Source organism: Leopardus geoffroyi, chromosome B4 (assembly GCF_018350155.1).
Source record: "Leopardus geoffroyi isolate Oge1 chromosome B4, O.geoffroyi_Oge1_pat1.0, whole genome shotgun sequence".
Taxonomy (NCBI): domain Eukaryota; kingdom Metazoa; phylum Chordata; class Mammalia; order Carnivora; family Felidae; genus Leopardus; species Leopardus geoffroyi.
In genome coordinates, this window is record NC_059341.1 from 93,877,776 (window position 1) to 93,900,878 (window position 23,103).

Below are 23,103 nucleotides of genomic sequence, written 5' to 3' on the forward strand. Positions count from 1 at the left end.
AACCAACTTTAGAGGAAGAGGATGGTGATACCCCTAAGCTTCTAGAGACACAGTATGTTCCAACTTTATTTTACAGCTAATATGCCTCAGTACATGTGTGTAGAATCCAAATGATAGTGTTCTAAAATCCAATTACACATTAATTTCTAACTTTTATTTCCATCTTCAGTGCCTTAAAAACTTTTCTTATCAACAAACGTCAGTGAGATGTAGGCAAACATGTGTATGCCCAATTATTTATAACCTGATAATGTAAGATCTTTAATAAACTTATTGTGAATCAAGGATTTGCAAAAGCACTTTTGACCAAATTAAGTACTTTAAAACAAACTGCTCATTTGTTTTCTAACCAACAGGCATGAGTATTTCATATATTTTACCTTCGGTACCTTGTATGTATGTAGTCTTGTACACATCACATGTCATATTTATGAAATTCATATTTTTTAGGAAGTTAGATATATTATGATTTGCAAGATTAAGTAAAGACTAGGAAAACAGAACATGTCCTATGAATGAAGGAATAGTCAAAAAGTATGTGTTAAATTTTTGAAAATGAGTCTGCCTTGGAAATCTTGTATTTTTCCTATATTCATTCAAAATTATTATGAACAGTTTTGTTGCATTCTGACAGCTGGAAAAGAAGTAAAACATTCAGTTAACTTGTTATAAGTAAAATGTTTCTAAAAGGTAATTGTTTATTACTAATTGTTTATTACGTGTAATAACTTTCTGGAGAAGCCAAACACTTGAAACACTTCAAACAAAAAGAATTAAAATACTTGATCAATTTTTATTTCAAAATGTCTACAAAGTTTTAACTCTCCATTATACAAATAATTTTTCAAAATTGAGACATTATTCAAATGTAAGCCAAAGTCCTTATACAAAAAGAATACACACAAAGATCAAAAATATACATATTCTCTCATCAAACTTTGTTACATAAATAAGAAAAATATATACAGCTCATATTTTCAATTTAAAGTACAATTGCCTTAACACTGCAACCACATACAGAAGGTACTAAAATAAAAAGAAATACTACAGCAAAAGTTACGGGAAGAACAAATTCATCTTATGACATCTACAGATTATAAAGATACACAGAGCCAATAATCAAGGAACATACACTTCACATTTAGATCTTAATTTTTACTTCACTTTATTTTTTAGAATATCCTCTGGATAGGTAAAATTCACAATTTTACCAGCTACCCTTAATACAAAAGTTAGAACATGTGAAGAAACCTATGTCTTTGTACTTTGGGATAGGTGTCAAAAGAATTCTTTAGGTTGAATTTGTATGAACGAGTGTTAACATTTTCCAAGGAAACTGAATTGGCTATTGAAAACTCAAACAATTCTTTTTAAGTAGGAAATGTGGGGAAAAAATCCAAATACTTTAAAAGTCTTAACATAGTAAAGCAATAAGGAAAAATTATGCTAATGGTTTCCTAGATTGTTAGGCAACTCAACTAGATATATGGTAATTATGTTTTGCCCCAGAAATTCTCCTTCCTTTTCTGAGCTCGTGCCAGAGTTTGAAAAGCCTGGAGACTAGAAGCTGCGGAGCGAGCAGAAATCTCAGATAATCTGTCTTCATCTGCAATGAAAAAAGCATAATCAGAAAGTATCTCTAATATAAACACAATGTTTTATAACGTGAACAGAAAATTAAAAGCATTAAGCTTTGTGATGTCAATATTGACTCTGTCAGAAAAAATCATTAAAATAAAAGATATTAACATTTTCAAGAGAGTTCACCACAATTTCCCAAGTTTACCATATTGAGAAATCAAACACTTTCGTGTCAAATGAGCATTGTTTCCTTCCTGAAATCCCACAATGACATTATCTAAACACATGGCCTGTGATTTCAGTATTACTTGGAAACAATTCATCATCATACTGTCTTGCCCTACTTTAAAAAGCACAGCTCTTCTGAGCAAAAAGCTTTTTTAAGCTTTTTAAAAACAAAATGCCATACCTTAATACGGTACTTAATGTTCACATTTCCTAAATAATCTCACTTAATGTTTGACTTTAATATGCTACCCTTCATTAGGACAGAAATTCCTCATTCTGAGTAAGCAAATATGTTACAAGATTATTTGTAAACGCTATTCTTCCACTAAGAAGAAACAGAACTGGATTCGAAGTGTCCGGATATTTATATTTCAAAACATAATAACTTGATTTCTGGCTCACTGAATTCTGAAAAAAGTCCCAAGTTTGTTAAGAGGAGAGAAAATCTTCAATGTGAAAATCTTCAGTCAGTTCCTATGTGAACTTATATAGAGTATTCATTCAAATTTATTTTCAAATCCAAAATTTATAAATTCAATAATTTCATACATCCTAGAATGAGTTAAAATAGTAACTTTGATTGCTCACATCAGGAATTCAAAATTCCTGCTGCCGCTATTAGAAGCAAATGAATTTTTCAGAATGAATACAACACAAGAAAAAAGTCCATTTGCCCTAATCATATTTTTTTTTGATAACTGATAATTGAAAATTGAGCATTTGGAAAAAATGATACATATAATGCTAGACTGGATTCCTGAGCCCACAGCCAGCCAGGATGGAAAAAAAGAAAGAGTATTGACCTCAGGTGTGATGCAAGGTACACTCTCTTATCATCTGTTTGCCCTAAAAATTTTTTTCAAGACTTAAGTCCCAGTTTACTCATTTGTAAATGGGGATAACTTTATCTCCCCCTCACAGGGTTTCATGGATCTAATGATATAATTATCTGCAGAAGTACTTTGTAAACTATAAAGTGCTAACCCAATGTTAAAATCATGATACTACTATAAACTACCATATAATAAAACCTCATACTTGGATCTGATGTTATTTCACTATTGAAATACCTTCATCATTAAAGACTTCATGCTGAGGCAGCTGGACATTGTTCATCCTTGCTTTTCCCACTTAAAAAAAAAAGGCAGAAAAATCATCCTTCAGAGCCATGTAACAGTATATTTTGTTTATAGGAAAACCTTAGTGAAAGATGGTCAAAACTTTTATTAATTTTATATCTTTGATAGAAATTATTATTAATGGGCCATTCACTAATTTATAACGTGCTTAGCAAATATGTAAACAAGCAATGGGAAAACTTCTAGAATTCTTTTCAATAATAATATTGATCTATTCTAACTTTAAAGAAATGCAGTAGGCTTCTGTTTAAAGATGGGAGATGGGACAACACACATTTACAAGAATGACATTAAACCCACAGGACAAGAAAAATGAAGATAAGAAAACAACAAAATTTTGGAAACGGGAAAGCAAACAGAAAAGCAGTGAGTATATGAGACACCGGCAGGGCTCAGTTGGTTAAGTGTATGACTCTTGATTTGGGCTCAGGTCATGGTCTTACAATCGTGAGACTGAGCCCTGAGTCAGGGCTCTCAGGCTGTGTGAAGCCTGTTTAAGATTCTCTCTCTCCCTCTCTCCCCTGCTTCCATGCTCTCTCCCCCTCTTAAAAAAAAAAAAAAAAAGAGCTTAGAAAAGCAGTGTGTTTGTTACCATCATACCTAAGCTGAATCTTAAGTCAGCAGAAGAAAGAATCCAAGAAGCAACCAATTTGTTCTCCTAACCTAGCTCAAGTTTAGGAGTACTAAGTACCCCTGAAAGTTGGAGTGAAGATAAGCCTGAACCCGGGAAACTGGTTGAAGTCTTTTACAAAACAATTAGTCTGCCAAATCCTTCTTTATATTTCCACAGCTGGGTAACTGACCTTTCTCACAAGAGAGGAATGGAGGTTTCCTCTCTAAAGGTTTATCAGAGCTGCTCTGACTGAAGAACACCAGGTTCAACTGAGGGCGGGGGTACCATATTCAAAACAGGGCAATTATATATATCATTTATCTTTTCAAAAAGATAAAACATGACATCGATAAAATAAGAACAGAATGCTACATAAAAGGAATATACAGTTAAAAAATTCTTAGAAATTAAAAAATATAGCAAAAATTTCTTAAAACGCAGAAGGGGTGAAAAATAAATAGTAACCCTCTCAAATTAAAATAAAAAGACAGAGATGGAAAATAGGAAAGGTAAGATAAAAAAAATAAGATCATGTTCAACATGGCCAACATTGGAATAAGAGGAGTATCAGAAAAACAGGAATCAGAACACAGAGGGGAAGAAATTACTGATGAAATAATTCAAGAAAGTGAGGAACCAGGCTCCCCGACTGAAAAAGTTGACTGAGTACTAGCAAAACGAAGACACCTGCTTTAAAATTTCAGAGCATTAAGGGTAAAAGGAAGATCCCCAAAGATGCCAGGGGGTAAAAAATCCATATACAATGATCAAAAATAAAAAGAGCACTGGGGCACCTGGGTGGCACTGTTGGTTGAGTGTCTGACTTCAGCTCAGGTCATGATCTCATGGTTTGTGGGTTCAAGCCCCACGTTGGGCTCTGTGCTGACAGCTCAGAGCCTGGAGCCTGTTTTGGATTCTGTGTCTCCCTCTCTCTTTGCCCTCTCCCCACTAACTCTCTCTCTCTCTCTCTCTCTCTCTCTCTCTCTTTCAAAAATAAACATTTAAAAACATTTTTTAATAAAATAAAATAAGAGCATTAAGACTTTTCAACAGTAAAAGTGGAAGCTAGAAAAGAGCAGAGCAATGCCTAATAAAACTAAAGGAAACCAATTTATGACCTTGAATTCTCATCTAGGCAATGTTTGGCAATGTCTGAAGACACGTTCAGTTGTCACACCAGGGGAAGCGGTGCTACTGGCATCTAGTAGGTTGCCTATTGTGGAAAGGACAGAACTTGGAGGAAACCTCACGCTGCTACAAAAGTACTGGGGTTGCCGCACAGCTCGGTGTTCCAAAGATGAGATGGAACTTTTCCTATTTAAATTTTTTTTTTAACGTTTATTTATTTTTGAGACAGAGAGAGACACAGCATGAATGAAGGAGGGTCAGAGAGAGGGAGACCCAGAATCCGAAGCAGGCTCCAGGCTCTAAGCTGTCAGCACAGAGCCCGACGCGGGGCTCGAACTCACGGACCACGAGATCATGACCTGAGCCGAAGTCGGCCGCTTAACCGACTAAGCCACCCAGGCGCCCCGGAACTTTTCCTATTTAAAGAAATGTGTTACATTAACTAAAAAACCCTAGATAATAAACACAAGTTATTAACATACAGTACATACTTAAGCCTTTGTACCCATCAGGATAACATTTTTGTTTTAAAAGACAAAAAAATAAAAACCAAAATAATTACCATTATGTTGAAATTCTGGATCTCTGAGAGAGCCCTGAATTCGACGAGAGGGATGCCAGTAGGACGGAGCACTGGGTGGGGAAGGAGACTGCCCAGGTGTGTTTGCTGGATATTCTGGAATTTTTGAAACTGGAAGAGCTACCTCAGCACGTCTGGGGATAGTGATTTCAGAATCTTCCCTCAAAGGCAAGGGATCAACTGTTTTTATACCAGCAGCTGGAGAAGTCAGGAGGGCTATAGCACGACTTTCTTTCTAAGTGATAAAAAAAAAAAAAAAAAAAAAAAAAAAAGATACATATATGTGTCTGTATATATATAAGTAAAATCTTTAAATACACAAAAAATATAACCACAAAAGCAGTAGGAGAAATTATGAAAAAAATCTATGTAACCTCCATGTGAGGAAGATTTTACATGCCTAACAAACAATATTGGTAAATATATTTAGCTATATAAAAATATATAAACATTAAAAAAATTTTTAATCACAAATTTGAGGAACATATACAACCTATATATTGACAATGAATGACCATTGCTACATAGATATTTCTTTAAAAGTAGTAAGAAAAAGACAATTAAAAAGTAGAAAAGGGATATACATAAGCAATTCATATAGACAAATTACAAATAGCCAAAATACCCTACCTCACTAGTAATCAAATAATTTCACACTAAAAGCACCAAGGCACTAATTTTTCACTTACCAAATTACAAAGATTAAATTTTTTTTGCCAAAAACATACTATAATACTGATGCTGACAAGACTATGGAAACACCGGCACTCTCCTAGAGTCCTGGGAGTATAATCCTGCCAGGTTGCTGGCAAAACATAGAAAAAGCCTTAAAATTTTGTGTTCTTTGGTCACACAAATACTTGGAGAGTATTTATACAAAAAGAGATAAAATGAACAAAAATGTAGCTGGACGGATTTCTTTACAGCACTTTCAAAACAGAAAAATAAGTAACTATAGGCATCTAATTTTTTAAAAATTGCTTTCAATAATAAACAGCCTGCATAACTATACGTTGCATATCCCGTTGCTATTAAAAATTAGATATTTAATGATATGTAAATATGTTAATTCATTGCCAAGTGAGAAAAAATAGATTAATCTTACCTACAGCATAATAAACAAATACACTATACACCTAAAGAACTAAAAAATTCAATATGGCTGCCCTGAACAGTAGATGGAACACCACTGATTTCCTTTTTTAGCTGGTATCTTCTATTTTCCACAATGATAATGTATCACTATCTTAAAAGTCCTTATAGAATTTTCCTTATTAGAAGAATGCGAACCAGTAAAATCAAACACAGTTCCAAACTTTCCTAATTATTTCTTGTAAATGTGGCCTTTATTTACTAACTTTGGATTTATTGATGCAATATTCAAAACAATGCCTTCTGACCTTTGGTATCTTTTTCTGTAATTAGAGAGCTTACTGCTTCAAAGTGGAGAGGCCTGGGGTCTTATCCAACAAACATACATGTTTTTCACATCAAGATCTAAAATAAAACCACAAATCTTCCTCTTGCTTCCCTTTTTAACTATAAGTATCACTTAGGAAAAATGTTCTTCTGATTTACTTTTTCTTTTTCTACATATATACACAGAATCTGAGATCTCTGTCAAATTGGTATCACTATTGCTTAAAAGGCCTGAATGAAATCTCTCTTACAATATTTGTAACATGGGGTTCCCAGGTATAATTTAATGGACTTTGCAATCTGTTTTTGAGGCTAAAGTCTTCTCATTGGCCTCCTTCCCCCTCCACCCCATACAGCCCATTCTGCACCGAATAACCAGAGTGATTTTATCATGTAAACCAGATATTTGCCGTGTGGCTTTACACCCTCCCTGGGCTTCCCTGGGCCATCAGAATCACGCCCCCACTCCTCAACCAACCTCCCTTCCCAATCTCATTTCTTACCCTCTCCTCCTCCCTCTTAGGCCCCAGTCACACTGGTCTTCAAAACTCTCACTGTTACACACTTGTACTTACTGTTCCTTCAAACAGGAAAACAATCTCTGCTCGTCTCTGCCTGGGCACATACCTCATTAGTCAGTTCTTAGTTAAATTGTCACCTCCGCAGAGGTGCCTGTCCTGATAGCCTGTCCTGATAGTAAAGCAACCTCACCCATGACTTGGAGGTTATTTGTGGTTTTATTTAACTCACAGCATTGATACTACCTAAAATTATCTTTTAAAAAAATCATCTATCTCTCAGAATGAAAATGTAAGCTCCATGAGGGCAGGGATTTTGTCTTGATTACCAAAGAATCCCCAGATCCCAGAATGGTACGTGACACATAGTAAGAGCACATTAAATATCGAATTGAGTGAGTGAAAGTGAAATTCCTGATATTTCCCTCCAAAGATGGTTTCTGTCCAGAGTTCTCCTACTCAGTGCACGGCATCCCCCATCAATCCTACAAGGTAAGGCAGAAACCTAGAAGTCATTCATGGTTTCTCATCGACCATTATCCAACCCAGCACCAAGCCTTGACTTTGCTCCCCTTATTCACAATTCTTCAGTTTCATCCACTTCTGTCAATGTCCACCCTCCTCAGTCCAAGCTATCAACGTGTCCTACCTAGACTACCACAGTGACCTTCTAAGGGTAACTAGTCTACTCTTGCTTTCCATGGCAGCCGAAAGGTCTTTAAAATATTTCAATGACTTCCCATTGCTCTCAAGATAATGATAAAAATTCTCAATATTGCTATCTTTGCCAGATTCATCTTGACCTACTCCCTGCCACACACTATACTTACCTTTGTTTCTTAGAACCCTAAGTTCTTTCTCACCACAGGATACTGGCATATGCTATACTTCTCCTCCCCACCCTTTTTACCTGGTCAACTCTTCCTCTTCCTCAGTATCTCAACCCAATTATGACTTCTTTTAAGAAGCATCCTTGATTTCCAAGAAGCTTCCTGACTTCCAGGACTAGGCCAATTCCTTTCAAAATAGCACTATATATTGCTTTGAAAGTCTTATTAGTTTTAATTTTACTTTTTTGGGGGGTATGATTCTTTGATTACTGTGTATCTCTTTCATCAGACTGTAGGTTCTGTAAGATCATGAACTATGGCTATTTTTTTTTAACTTTATTTATTTTGGAGGGGTTGGGGGGGAGTGGCAGAGAGAGAAGGAGAGAGAGAATCCAAAAGAGGCTCCATGCTGTCAATGCAGAGCCTGACGCGGGGCTCAATCCCATGACCGGGAGATCATGACCTGAGCCAAAATCAAGAGCTGGTTGCTTAACCAACTGAGCGCCCCATGTCTATTTTTGTTCACTATCTTTATTGCATGTGAGTAAACAGATAAGTAACATCTGCTGCATGAATTAATAAAGTGAGCTAACACACACTTAGCTTTTTAATATCATTTATAAGATATTAAAATGGTCCTTGACAATTAAACCAATACCATGAGAATTATCCTCTGAATTTTGTGAGACAGTGTTGTTTAGGAGCTAAAAATGTGGGCTCTGAGGACAGACTGCCTGGGACTAAATTCTGCCCCACCAATTGGCAGCTGTGTTTCCCCAGTTTCATCTAAATGAGAATAATAACAATACCAACCTCCTGGAGTCATTATGAAGACTTAAGTTAATATATGTACAGTACTTAGCACAGGGCCTAGAACATAGTTAACCACTCAGTTAATGCTAGCTATTATGATCATCCCCATGTTTTTAAGTTACCCAAATTGCTGCTGCCCTATAACCTTCCCACAATTAAATGTCACTAAAAGTTAATATTAAAAAAATTTCTGGATATTATAAACATATTCTGAATCTTATAATTAAAAAGATGTACAATGACATTGAGGGAAATTGAATACTGGAAAGGATTTATTGGAAACTGTATTGTGTGCATGATGAGGTGGAAATTGGCATTAAAGAGCAGTATCATTCTATTTCATTAATTTAACTATTCAATAATTAATTCCACAATAAATGAAAATGTTACATATAAATCCAGCTGCCATTATGGATTAAGGCTACTCTTTTTAGCTGAGGGTAGTCAACTCTGTGTAGGCAAAGCTGCCTAGAAGCTCACACCTTCCAGGTAGCAACCTGGATCCTGGGATGAGAGGGAGTGCTAGGGGTGCAGAACAGCCCATGGGGGCAAGAGATTCTTAATATCTGATTCTGATCAGTCCTCTGTATTTCTTTTGTCATAAACCAACGTATACACATTGGTTTAGATTCTGTCATTCTAATAATACTCAGTCAACACCTATTTAACGGGTACCTGCTATGAGGTGACTTCGGTACTGGGCTTTGGGGACAACTGGGCTCTGATCCCCTTTCCTACCTCTCCCCAACACCTAAAAAGTTTCCCCTGGGCCACACCTCTGAAAATTCATGAACAGCCATCAGCAAAATCCCCTGGAGAAATGCAACCTCTTCTCTAAATGTTCTCTATCCTACTTCAGCCACTTACTCCCACGATCATATGTTAAGCCTTGTCATTACTGCTAACTGCAACCTCTCCACAATTCCAATTTCTGACTACCACCTCCTGACTTTAAAACTACTCCCTCTAGGTACTCCAATTTCAACAAGTCCTTAAGTTGGCCAAGACCTTCCATTGATCCTGTCACCTCTACACTGTGCCTTACCTTCCCAAGTCCTATTTTTCCTGCTCTAACCAACTCAACTTCCATGGCCAATCATTATAATCACTCCCCTACGTGTACCTTAACTCCCTGACCCCCTTTCTCATTTTGTCTTACTCCCTTGACAAAACATGAACCCCAGTTAAATTCAACTCTCTAACTTATCCTGCACCTCTGTAGCCAAACATGGCTGGAGAAAAACACACAACCCATCACGACTGCTCTTACGTCAAACCCGTGACCACTAGCCTAAAATGGGCCCTTTATGTTGCCCTGCGTTATCTCACATTTCCCTGGCCCACTCCCTCTCCCACTCTCTGAAAAGACTATTTCATGATTTCTTTTCTTTACTCAAACCTCCAACCTCTTCATCCCCAGCATCGTTCTTGGTGAGGATCTTTCTTCATGTGCCACCAAGAAAAAATCCGAAGAGACTTTCCCAAAGCTCCCAGCACATCTCCCTATTTTATTAGCAGTGCTCACATATTCTGCCTCCTCTGTAACAATGAAGGAGCTGTCAGAGTGCCTACAATCAACCCTTCCACTTCTCCCCCAGATCCCATGGAACATCTCAAGTGGTGCTAGGCACTGAGTGCACAGGGGCAAAGTTGCTGGCTGGGCCTGCATCATTTTTCTCTCTCTTTAAAACCATTCTTGTCAACACATAAATGTGCTGTTATCTCCTTCATCTTGACCTCACTCCCAGCTGCCATTTGTTACTCTGCTCCCCTTCACGGAAAAGACTCTTAAAAGAGCTGTGATGACTGCCTCCAATTCATCTCCTCTCCTTTCTCTTGAACTCACTTGCATTTAGACAATTATCCCTCCCTACCATCAAAACTGCCCTTTGTCAAGGTCACCAATAACATCCATGTTGCTAAATCCAATCATCAGTTCTCATATCTTATTGATCCATCAGTAGCACTGACACTCCCTCCTCCTTGACACCTTCCAGATACCACAGTCTTCTATTTCACCACCTCACTGGCTATTCCTTATCATTCTCTTTGCTGGTTACTCCTCAACTTCCCAGTATCAAAAAACCAGGGCTGACACCTGTCTACACATACTCTTCCCTCTCTATACCCACCTCCCCTGATGACCTCCCCCGGTCTCAAGCCCTCACATACCTGTGCTCCTGTACAATAGACACTCAAATCTGTATCTGCAGCCCAACCTGTCCTCCACACCTCAAACTCAGAAAGTCAACTCCCTATTCAACGTGTCTACTTGTACCTGTAATAAGCTTCTCAAATGTAACATGTCCAAAACAGAACTCTTCATCTTCCCTGACAAACCTTTTCCTTACACTGTCCTCCCCATCTCAGGTAAACGGCAACTTCATCCTTACTGCACAGGCCAAAAATCTTGAATCCTTGATTTCTGTCTTTCTCCCATGCCATATCTTAACCATCAGCAAATGTTGTCAACTATACCTTCAATGCACATCCAGAATCAGACTTCATCACATGACCTCCACCGCTACCCATATGAACCAAACGACCATCACCTCTTGCCTGGATATTGTAATTGACTCCTATGTAGGCTCAGGCCCCTGCTCTTGCATTCCTACTGTCTATTCCCAAACAGTAGCCAGAGTAACATGGAAAAACCTAAGTCAAACATATCACTTCTCTGCCCCTCCAAAGACTTCCAATTTCATTCAGAATAAAACTCAAAGTCTTTGCTATGAACTACAAGGCCCTACACAGTTTAGTCCCCCCATGATGCCTCCTAACTTATTGCCCACACTCTCCCTGTCTGGCTCTCTGCTTCAGCCACACTCACTTTCTGGCCAGTCCTCAAGAAATCAGGCACCTGATCACCTCAGGGACTTTGCACTTGCGTTCTTTTTGCCTAGAATGCCTGCCTACATATGCATATGGGTCCATCTCTCACCACCTTCAGATTCTGCTCAAATGTCACCCTCTCAGCAAGAACTTCCCTGGCTACTTTGTATTCACTTCCCCCGCTTTACTTTTCTCTTTAGTACTTACCACTGTCTAAAATACTCTGTATTTTACCTAGTTATCCTGTTTATTGTCTCTCTCCTCCACTAGAATAAGTTCAATAAGGGTCAGAATTTGCACCTGCTTCTATCACTGTTATATCTCCAGTGCTAAAACAGTGCCTGGAACATACTTGAAACACAACTGCCACCCAGTAGATGCTCAATAAAAAGTACTGTGTCTCTTCTCTCCCTTCTTGCTGAGTCACATTTGACAAGATTTAAAAACACATCAGCAGAAGTAGAATGCCACTACCAGAAAAAAATAATTCAAGGCCTTTGCCTTAATAAAAGCACATTAATAGCATCACCTCCACATACAATGCACAGAATTTTCTAAAATCTGAACCTATCGTTCATTCGTTACATGTGACTAAAATAATCGCTTCCTAAAAAGATATTTTTCCCCCAAGATATAAATATTTACCTTCCTAAAATCATTCTTTGCAGTTTCTAAGCCATCCTGAGAGGACACTCTTTTCCTTTGTTCTGGGACTGGAGGCCTCACTTTAGATGGAGACACTAGAACAGCACCACCTAGAAAAATGCAGAAGACGACAAGTCTCAAACTAAATTCTCATGCAGAAAAAGCAGGAAAGATAAGAACTACAGCGTTTGCCCATTACCAACAGCTGGAGTGGTGAGATCATGATGAGTCCTCTGGATTCCACCAAGTTCTCTCAGCTTTGGAGTAGGAAGCCTGCCTCCTTTTCCAGAAGATACAGAAGAAGAATCTGACCTACAAATCCAAACAATCTACTATGATGCATTTCCCCCCAGCAAACAGGATTAAAAATATTTTATCATTATTATGCAATAATAAAACAAAATTTATAGGGTCATCTGTTTCTAAAAACACATGCCGTTAAGAGGGACTGAATATTGGAAAAGACGGAAGGTCACTGCAAGTCAGCAGCAATAGACCAGAGAATTCTTCCATTAAATCAGCTCCGAAGTTTCCCATTAGGTGCAAAACTCATGACAGAATGATAAGGGATTTGGATGATGGACAAAAAGCACCATTATCAGTGGTAGAGAACCACTCCCCAAAGCAATTAACACATAAATCAGCAACAATTAGCTATTTGCAGATATCACTTATTTTAACATTACAAAACATTATCTTTCTTTTTTGGTGAAACATTTGATATTAAAGAATATCAGCTATTTTCTTAAATCACAAAGAAAGCCATTCCCTCAGACACACTTACAAATCTGCCAAATCATAATTAGTGGGACATAAATGAAAACAACCCTAACTGCTTCCTCCCCAAGTAGCTCAGTGTTCAAGTGTTCAACTACCAATTACTGGTGACTCAAATACCTGAGTGAATCAAATTATAAATTGAAATGTCTGCTTTGTGACATTAAAGTAACATCTGCTCTTTATTAGTCATAAAACCAAGAGTGTAAACCACTGTACTTGGTGACAAAACAAAAAAATATTAACCGTGTGCATAATGCTTCCATATACTGATTAATTTAAAACTCTCACCCTTCTTTTATCTTTTCTGCCTTAGATTTTTCCGGTACTTCGACCTTCTCCAGCTCTCCGTTATGAACCTGCCTGTCCTTTTCTGTTTCTTCCTCCTCCTCCTCTCTCGGCTGTTTCTGCACCCCTTCATCTGTGTTCTCTGCGTCCCACGCCAGGCGCCTTCTAACGGGCAGGGTGGGAGCATCTGACATGCCCAATTTCTCTGTGGTAGTTTTCTGCGGCTGCTCTTCCAAGGCAGGCTTTTTCTCTTCCAGTGTTGTAGGAGGACATTTCTGCAAAGTCTTATGGCTTGTAGGATCTCTGCAGAACAAAAGTGTCAAACTGGAGTTTGAGGTTTCTAAGTTTATACTCATTTCAGTGAGTCTGTCATTCCCCTCCAGCGTTCACAACTTTATGTCCCACAGGTACTACCTTGCCCAGATACTGAAGAAAGAAACCTAATTAAGAGTTCATTTGACAGTATAATAAACTAAAGCTACAATTTGGACTTTCTATTAAAATACTCCATGGGCACCTGGGTGGCTCAGTCGGCTGAGTGTCCGACTTCTGCTCAGGTCATCACGATCTCATAGTTCATGAGTTCGAGCCCTGCATCGGACTCTCTGCTGTCCGTGCAGAACCTGCTTCAGATCCTTTGTCTCCCTCACTCTGCCCCTCCCCTGCTTGTGCACGCTCTCCCTCAAAAATAAAAATAAAAACATTTAAAAAGTAGACAAATTTTAAAAATAAAGTACAATACTCCAAAATAAAATCTACGTATCTTCTCTTACTTCCACCTTCACACAGGCGTGTCTGTCCCGCTGATGACAACAGTCACATGTGTTCCCTTGACTGGCATTTACACACACAAGCAAGGACTGCACATGGTCTAACTTGTTCGGTTACTCAGTTACAGTTTATGCACAAATTCAAGTGTATTTGTAGATCAAGCAAACTGATTCCAATTTTATACTTCAGATTGATAAGTGTTTTCAAGACATTCTTACAGAATGGATTTTGTAATCAATTTTTAAAGAGGATGTCACATAATTAGAACTTACAGTTCAATTTGGCATATATAATTATGTTACTATAATAACTAAAAATGATTTTATTTGCCAAAAATCAATATGCTATTTCTTTAATAAACAGTTAAATAATTTTCACTTTAAAACCCAAAAGAACAGAGACTTTGCCCATAGAATCAGGGCCTAAGTGTCGTATTAACCACAGAAATCCATTAACGAATGATTATAGGATGTACTACTAGCTTATGTTGTCTAGGTTTTTATTGTTGTTGGTACCTTTCCTTCCTGTTACTTTCTAAAGTTCTTTTCCATCTACCGTATAATCATCCCTATTCTACTCTTGTTAAAAAATATTATAAAATCCAGCCTTCCAGATTTACATTATGTATTATTTACACACAGCTTTACTTCTCACAGAGAATAAACTAGTAATAATGAAATGTAATAAATGGCTGGCATATCTCCATTTAACCGGAAGACAAATTTTGAGGGGTCGTGTCATTTACCTATAGAATTCCGTGACCTACCTAAGCTACAATATACTTTCTCACCATCCACAAAGAACATATCTTACCCGGCAAGATCTAGAGCTCTAATGTTACTACTAATGGTTCCTTCTGAGCTTGTGGTTGAGGAGACATCCCAACAGCAGTTGCTATCAGACAGAAGCTGATTCAGATGGTCCCGAGAAAAATGTGTTCCTTGAACTCGTTTCCTATAAAATTCAGCCTTCTCTCGGAGTTCTTTAACCTATGCAGGACAGTTGGGACACTGTGTATTACTTTAAATACTCCTTTGCAAATACCACCATGTAGCTTATCAAAGATACTGCACAAATACAGCCAGAGACCAAGGAGAAAGGAAGGCAAAAAAAAAAAAAAAAAAGCCACAAACGTTCATCAGACTGTGTGCATTTTAAGCAGAAATTAAAACAGTCAAGCTAAAGCACAATGCAGTTATTTTACTTCAGGCCAGCAGGCAGGAAGAATTTGCAGCAACTAAGAAAAATATTGACACCTAATTCTTATTTCAACTGAAATTACACAAGTACTCTATGCATTATTACAGGTTTTAAAAACTCAAAAGCAACCAACCTCCGCATACCACATGGCATTTAGAGAACCCTAGGAGAGGAATACAGAAACATACTTAATGACAGGTTAATGCCATAGTTGAATATTAATGGGAATCAATGAAATACCTTATTATTCTTCCTTCTAAATATATAACAAACTTGTCAATCAATATTTTTATTATTTTTGGTAATATTTAATTCACTAAGTAAGATATCTTAATATTACCATGAAAACCAGCCACATTCTTGCATGGCTGAAATGCTATCAATAACAGGTAACCTAATTATTATTCCTACTTCCCCACCTCTGGAAGGGTAGTGACATGCCAGGAACCCCTACCCTGTCTTTATTTCCTGGCTTTATACAACAGCTGCTCCTACTATAGAAGCCGGCAGTGAGAGAATTATGAAGCTTCCCTCTCCAAATTCCTGAAAATTCCCTTGGCATCAGCAAAACCTCAACTTTTAAAAAATGTATTACATAAAAGAATATCCCACAAAATAATAATTATAATATATTCATCAAAGTGACAATACAAAAAAATGTTCTGATGGACTACAAGGTAATGTGAATTCCCTACAATGCAAATAACATCTGTTCAAATGGAAAAGGAGCCTTCTATACTCTTTGAAACCCTTTCATGTTATACGTCATACTGCCACCTGCTGGCTTCCCTAAATTCAATTCCACAATGAAAAAAAATTAAGCTGCAGCTTAAAATTCTTTAAAATAATCTTTATTTACTCTTCAAAAACTCAATAATTTTTCCTATCATAAAGATGGAATAATAGCATTAAAAGGATATGCAGATACCGTCTGCTATAATCTTTCACTTACAGGCAAAAAAGCAAATAATAAAATTTTGCATTGCAAAAAAAAAGTAACCAAAGAAACACATCCTCAGTTCCTCAGGGAGACACTACTGAATGCAAAGGGATGAAAGTGTTACATCTGTAGGGAAGTAGCCAAAGCAAAGGACAGCACCTGTCACGGTGGCATAAGAAACCATATAATCCCAGCAGAGTCTCACTGTTCTAATGAACCAAACCTGAAACATTCCTAATAAACAAACCTGAAAATATATTTTCTTCACTGCCAAGAAAAACTGAGCCATGTTCATTTATCATTTCTGTTAATTCCTAAATTTTAAAGAAAATTACTAGTTTTTGCATTTAACATGTAGAACTGAGACATATAGTTTTTGTCTGTTGAACTACTAACCAGGGTGTGTTGCTGTTTTCTTTCTTTGTTTTTAAAGTAGGCTCCATGCCCAAGGTGGGGCTTGAACTTAAGACCCCAAGATCAAGTGTTGCATGCTCTACCAACTGAGTCAGCCAGGCCCCCCCTCACCAGGGTGTTGTGAATACACAGAGGCCTTGTTATAAAGTGCCCTGATATAATCCAGATTTTATTTCTACTAAGTCCTCTCATGCTTCAAATGTTTCACAGCTGCTCCAGCACCTACATGATACAATCTTCAAGCTTTAGTACAATTTCCTCCTCTGTCTTCAAGGCTCTTCATGCACATCCCCATTAGTACTTATTTCATTCTAGAAATAAGTGGAGTTAATTTCTCTTATCATTCTAGTGGAGTTAAGTTCTCTTATCATTCTCCCCCATTAATCTATAAACTCCACAATGTGAGGGAATGTGCAGCATTTAAACATTGATTCCACAACTTGATCCGAGTGTGGACTAAGTGCTCGGCTGGAGCTGGATGGCTGGTAGCCAAAGATAAACAAGAAAGTCCCTGCAGCACTCAGTGTGCTCACAGTTTGATAGAGAAGGCGGACCTCCTCGTCCTGTATGATATGTTATCATCATAATATTGGTATGGTCTATGCTATAATACACAAAAGAGATATAAGTGGAAGAAGTGGTTCAAAAGGGGCTCCATCGGTCCTGCACTGAGTGCGGGGTGGGCTGGGAAGGAGCAGCAGAGAAGGCTGTATTCCATCCCTGTGGGAGGGCCTACTGCTTGATGAACGAGAGGATGGACAAATAGCCCCTCCATGTGCACGGTGACCCAGTTTTGTCAACCAGATTTTTTTTTAAAAAAGCAGATACTATGGAAATTCTGTATAACTTTATTCAGTTCTATTTTTCACTGACATTCAAAACTCAGTAATTGAAATTTACTTTGTCAGCAACCTTTATTAATAATCTTCGTCCTAATGTTATAGTGTTTTACAAATACGTAACTTTAAACTTCTATGATCCTAAACTAAGATGAAAAAATAGAAAGCTGATCTTTCCCAGAGCAAGTTGTTCTACAAGAAAGAGAAAAAAACTAATGGTACGAACTTAATACCTACAACCAACAAGCAGAGCCACTAAAAAGGATATGAACTTAATTAAACTCAATTAAAACAACACACATATCCCTTTCCAGGTCAAGAAACACCATCAGCATCTAGGATATAAATGCTGTAAGTAGAATGTTTTCATTTCTGAATTTCTTTTCCCAAAATAAGAATTCAACTAAGTTGTTTAAAATTTATATACCGAAAATTCAAATTCAAAAAACTGAGAGTATAAAAAATTTTTCCCCAAAATCATCCCCCTCAAAATGAGTCATCTTAGGCCTAGCTGTCCTTACAATGTTTGTCAAATTATAGAACGTCTCTCAAATGTAGAACTTTATCTTGAAATAAAGCCCCATTTGTGAAAGACACATTAGAAAAGAACATCTCAGCTAACGTAAGTTTGGATGATTAAAAGATCACCTAACAAGAAACAAGAAATGTAACACGGATTCAGTAGTTATTGTAAGGATGAGACCTAACAATTGCAACTGTTGGTTATTATTAAAAACCATCTTTTAAGTGAGCATTTCAAAAAGCAACAGTGCCAGTGGTTATATAATGGAGATAATAAATATACAACCACTGGACAAATAAAACCAAACACCCTAATGTTATATGAATAGGTACTTGGATCTTAAGATAAAATACCAAGGCACTAAACTATAAATAGATTCAAAAAGTTTAATATTTCAAACAACACAGGAGGAAATGAAAACGATATATGAACTAGAAAACTATAACAGGACTCAAAGTTACCATTCTAATGATAATAAAGTCACTGATGTCCAAATGCGTTTGAAGAGTGTGAATAATATTCCTCCATGAAACATTAGAAGTGGGAAAATGAAGGTATGCTTAGGTATCTCATAAGCAGCCACATAAGTAAATGTCTTCAGGTTAAAAATAAAATCTAAGATTTAAGTAAAACATGGCCCATATTAAATATCTATGACCTGATCAACTGAAATGGTTATCAACATCAGTGATAAGATTTAGCTAAATGTCATATTCTTTTCTAACTCCAATTCACTTTTTGAATTATTTTGCCCACACAGGTTAGGCAAAACGGTATCACTGATTTAAACATTAACGACCACCATTAACAATAAGCTTTTTTAAAAAGCCCAAAAGTCACCTTCCCAAGATGTTATAATAGGAAACCTTGAAATGACAGCTCTTAAATTAATGTCAACAAAAATGTCATTTTCCATCAGGGCAGGACAGGGACTACCACCTTATCGTGACTCCAGACAAAACAATCCTCTTGGTCCACTACATTTTTAGATCTGAGGCCTAAATACCAACTCATCTTAATTTAAAGAAGTCTCAGAGACTGAGAGATAATCTTTCTAAAACAAGGAGCCTCTCATGAGCCCAACCTAGTGAAGTCCCTAAATACAATAGGTCAGTGGCCTACACCTATTAATTGGCCACACTAGCCCTCTGTGGCCACACTCTGTGCTCTGCTTTTGCCCCCAGCTTTTCCTCATTCCCCATCAGAGCTCCTGGCCAAGGTCTGGCATGACCATAAACTGTTCAAGGGTTTCACAGACTCAATTCTTTGCTCCATCATGCCTGCTCTCGATTCTTATATTTTTAACTTTATTTCACTAGGATATGAATATCCCCAGTAATATCTGGAACAGCTTCAAGATTTGCCTTTTACTCTGCCTGGACTGCTGCTGAGCCGCTCTCCAGTAGGGAAGGAGACAGCACGAGGAGCAGCCACGGTGGAAGGAACCAAGTGGTCTCCTGAAACAACATGCGGGGTACAGGAGTCTCACCAGGACGCTGGTCTGGGAGGTGCCAGCGCAAAGAGCCAGCAGCTCAAAGTGCCAACGCCTTCTTCCAGAGGCTCATTACATATAACCATTAGCCATGGTTTCAAGTACGGGGCTGAATAAAAGATTCATTCCCCATCCAAATGATCTCTCTCTTCCCAATCGATGGGAGAGGGGGTGTTTACTGAAGTCTAAACTATTTTACTTTTGCTTGTTCACACAGAAAAAAACAGGAAACCATCAAGATGTGGTTTAAAAGCTGGTAATTGTACAATAACCAGAAAAGCTCCACAGTTCATCCTTTAACTGTAAGAAGCTAGTGCTGAACAGGCACTTCCCAATTCTAGGATTACCCTTTCCCTCAAACCTTCCTTTAGGTCCTCAGAATTGCTCCCATATGTCAGGGTACCCCAACACTATAACACAAACCTCTCTCAGCACAGGCCACCCCTCCCAGATACTGATGGACTCTAATAGTACAAACTGCCAGTGGATGCCACGGTCAAACTAATCTTGAAAATTTATCTTCAGTTGAGAGAGTAGAGGTCTGGATCTTATTTTCAAAACTACAACGCTACAATTCTACAAACATAATGAAATACTGGATTATAAAAAAAAAACATTTTAAAGACTTTAATAAAAATCTCCAGTTGAAAAAGGAGCTATTTGATATTAAAAAAAACAGTAAACACACTGATAAATTATATCCTAACATACAACTTTAAGCTCCTGATACTTCCAATGTTACTATTATATCACATATCTTTAAACTGTAGTCTCTATTACTAAATGAAACTCATTGTGGAATTAAATTGGGATACAGGCTCAAAGAAAACATGGGCATACTGAGCTTATGTATACTCACCTGATCTGGTATGTTTTCCTTCACACGGGTCCAAGCCCCGGCTTTGTATAAATACTGGGCTGGGCTCAGAAATTTTGCCCTATATTCAGAATTCACCTTCCTAACAGAAATGAAAGGAGAGTAAATATTTCACCATGTTGATCTTCTAAATACCATGACATTTTTCTTATAAAATACATACCCAAGCCTTTGATGTCTCCAAGGAGTAAGCTTCTTTTTAGGCTGGTTTGACTCTTTTGATTCCATCTCTGCTTCTAATTTTAAAGGATCATCTGTTTTATTACACTAAAATGGAAATAATTTAAACATTTTATGCTTAAAATATGTTATACATTAGAGCAAAAACATAAATGTTATAAAGTATAATTGGGTACTGTATTACAATTCTGTTTGTGGAAGTAAGTTTTAACTGCTAAAGATAACCTAGAAATCACAAGCAATCAATAAACAAGTTTTGAAACTACTAGATCTGGTTGGGTTTTTCAAGTATAGCTCAGGTTTGGTTCATTTATAACAATAAAATTTATATCCTTGGCTACAAAAAATTTTCCTAATTAACAAATAAACACATAAATGAATAAACTTGACATTACCACCTACTAAACAATGTTTTTACATTTGCCTTTGATATTCTAAATCCACATTTTATTGCGTTACAGTAATTAAATATAAGGTTCCAATGAGTAAGTAACCAACCACATTGTTTTACTGAATAACTTAACCCTTTTTTTTTTAATGTTTATTATTTATTTTGAGAGGGAGAGTGGGCGTGGGAGTAGCAGAGAGAGAGAAAGAGAGAGAGAGAGAGAGAGAGAGAGAGAATCCCAAGCAAGCTCCACACACGTGCAGAGCCCGATGTGGGACTTGAACGCGATAAACTGTGAGATCATAACCTGCGAGCTAAAATCAAGAGTCAGATACTTAAGTGACTGACCCACCCATGCACCCCATAATCTCCCCATTATGGTAGATCCAAAAATATGTATATATGGAAACAAATATATGTAAAAACCAATTTACTTTTAGTCATAGAATTTCTATGTTTAGAACCCACAAGGTATTAGTTATAGCATTCCAGAAGATTTAAAAATAGGACTTCTATCCCATTTACCTATAATTTACAATCATTTTAACCTGAATCTGTAACTTAAATAGCTATAGTTCAAATAGAGGCAAGTGTTTGTATGTGCTGATTATGGGGTGCATGGGTGGGTCAGTCACTTGAGTATCTCACTCTTGATTTTAGCTCGCAGGTTATGATCTCGCAGTTTATGCGTTCAAGTCCCACATCGGGCTCTGCACGTGTGTGGAGCTTGCTTGTGATTCTCTCTCTCTCTCTCTCTCTCTGCTACTCCCACGCCCACTCTCCCTCTCAAAATAAATAATAAACAAACATTTAAAAAAAAAAAGGGTTAAGTTATTCAGTAAAACAATGTGGTTGGTAACTTACTCATTGGAATCTTATATCTAATTACTGCAACACAATAAAATGTGGATTTAGAATATCAAAGGCAAATGTAAAAACATTGTTTAATAGGTGGTAATGTCAAGTTTATTCATTTACATGTTTATTTGTTAATTAGGAAAATTTTTTGTAGCCAAGGATATAAATTTTATTGTTATAAATGAACCAAACCTGAGCTATACTTGAAAAACCCAACCAGATCTAGTAGTTTCAAAACTTGTTTATTGATTGCTTGTGATTTCTAGGTTATCTTTAGCAGTTAAAACTTACTTCCACAAACAGAATTGTAATACAGTATCCAATTTAGGCTGGCTGTAATTTGGCATGCTAAAGCTTTGGTTTAAAATACATGTATCTAGGGGTGCCTGGGTGGCTCAGTTGGTCGGACCAGGGGTGCCTGGTCCGACTTTAGCTCGGGTTAGGAGCTCACAGTTCATGACTTCAAGCCCCACATTAGGCTCTGTGCTGACAGCTCAGAGCCTGGATCTTACTTTGGATCCTCTCTCCCGTTCTCTCTGCTCCTCCCCCGCTCACTCTCTTTCTATTTCTCTCTCTCAAAATAAATAAATAAACCTTAAATGAAACAAACAAAATACATGTAAGTATGCATGTTTCTGTTTGACTTCCATTATTTAACTTAAAGTGTGTGTTTCTATCGCTACTGTTACTCCTATAGCTCACATCACTGTAAGGCTAATCATTTGCTATTAGACATAGCAGACTTACCTTCTGTGTTGCTAAGCACTTGTCACATATTACATTTATTTAGTTACAACTCTGTCTCCTGTGTGGGGTTTAGTGTGGTCATCATTGTATTTTCAGTACTTACCCAGTGCCTGGCCCCCACTAAGTGCTTAGTGAACATGTGGCACTTAATGGACAAACAAATGAATAAACTAGCTAAAACCCAAATTCTCAGGTGGTATTCAGTAAAAGAGAATGAGTAGAGTCTAAAATCATAAGTCTTTTATTTTGTTTAAAGAGTTGACAAATACCTTCTTTTCAGGAGATACTGTTTCAAAATTTCCATTCTCTTTCAAATCATTTCTTAATTTTGGTTCTTTCACTGGAGATAAACCCTTGAAATTTCTTCTGTATTCAGTTTCATGGATGATTGAGTTACCTTTGAATTGTGGAACAAATTTGCTTTTATTGTGGAAAACCTTAAAACAAAAATTACTGTAGTTTAGTTTTCTTGTTGGTTAAATA

The 23,103-nt window shown here is 37.2% G+C and overlaps 1 protein-coding gene across 2 annotated transcripts in view; it reads right to left on the minus strand.

Moving 5' to 3' along the window:
* Positions 1-773: 773 nt before the first annotated feature.
* MDM1 (Mdm1 nuclear protein) overlaps positions 774-23,103 on the minus strand; it is a 33,705-nt gene continuing 11,375 nt past the window's right edge. The window contains exons 5-15 of one of the 2 annotated variants that reach the window (XM_045463611.1): positions 22,890-23,057; positions 20,611-20,714; positions 20,430-20,529; positions 15,496-15,525; positions 14,976-15,151; positions 13,395-13,694; positions 12,526-12,638; positions 12,327-12,436; positions 5,252-5,504; positions 2,880-2,939; positions 774-1,606 (exon numbers count right to left, since the gene is read on the minus strand). In XM_045463611.1, coding sequence (XP_045319567.1) covers positions 1,494-1,606; positions 2,880-2,939; positions 5,252-5,504; positions 12,327-12,436; positions 12,526-12,638; positions 13,395-13,694; positions 14,976-15,151; positions 15,496-15,525; positions 20,430-20,529; positions 20,611-20,714; positions 22,890-23,057 — 1,527 coding nt within the window. In that variant the 3' untranslated portion in view covers positions 774-1,493. The remainder of the gene's footprint in view (positions 1,607-2,879; positions 2,940-5,251; positions 5,505-12,326; positions 12,437-12,525; positions 12,639-13,394; positions 13,695-14,975; positions 15,152-15,495; positions 15,526-20,429; positions 20,530-20,610; positions 20,715-22,889; positions 23,058-23,103) is intronic. The other variant, XM_045463612.1, reaches the window with a different exon arrangement.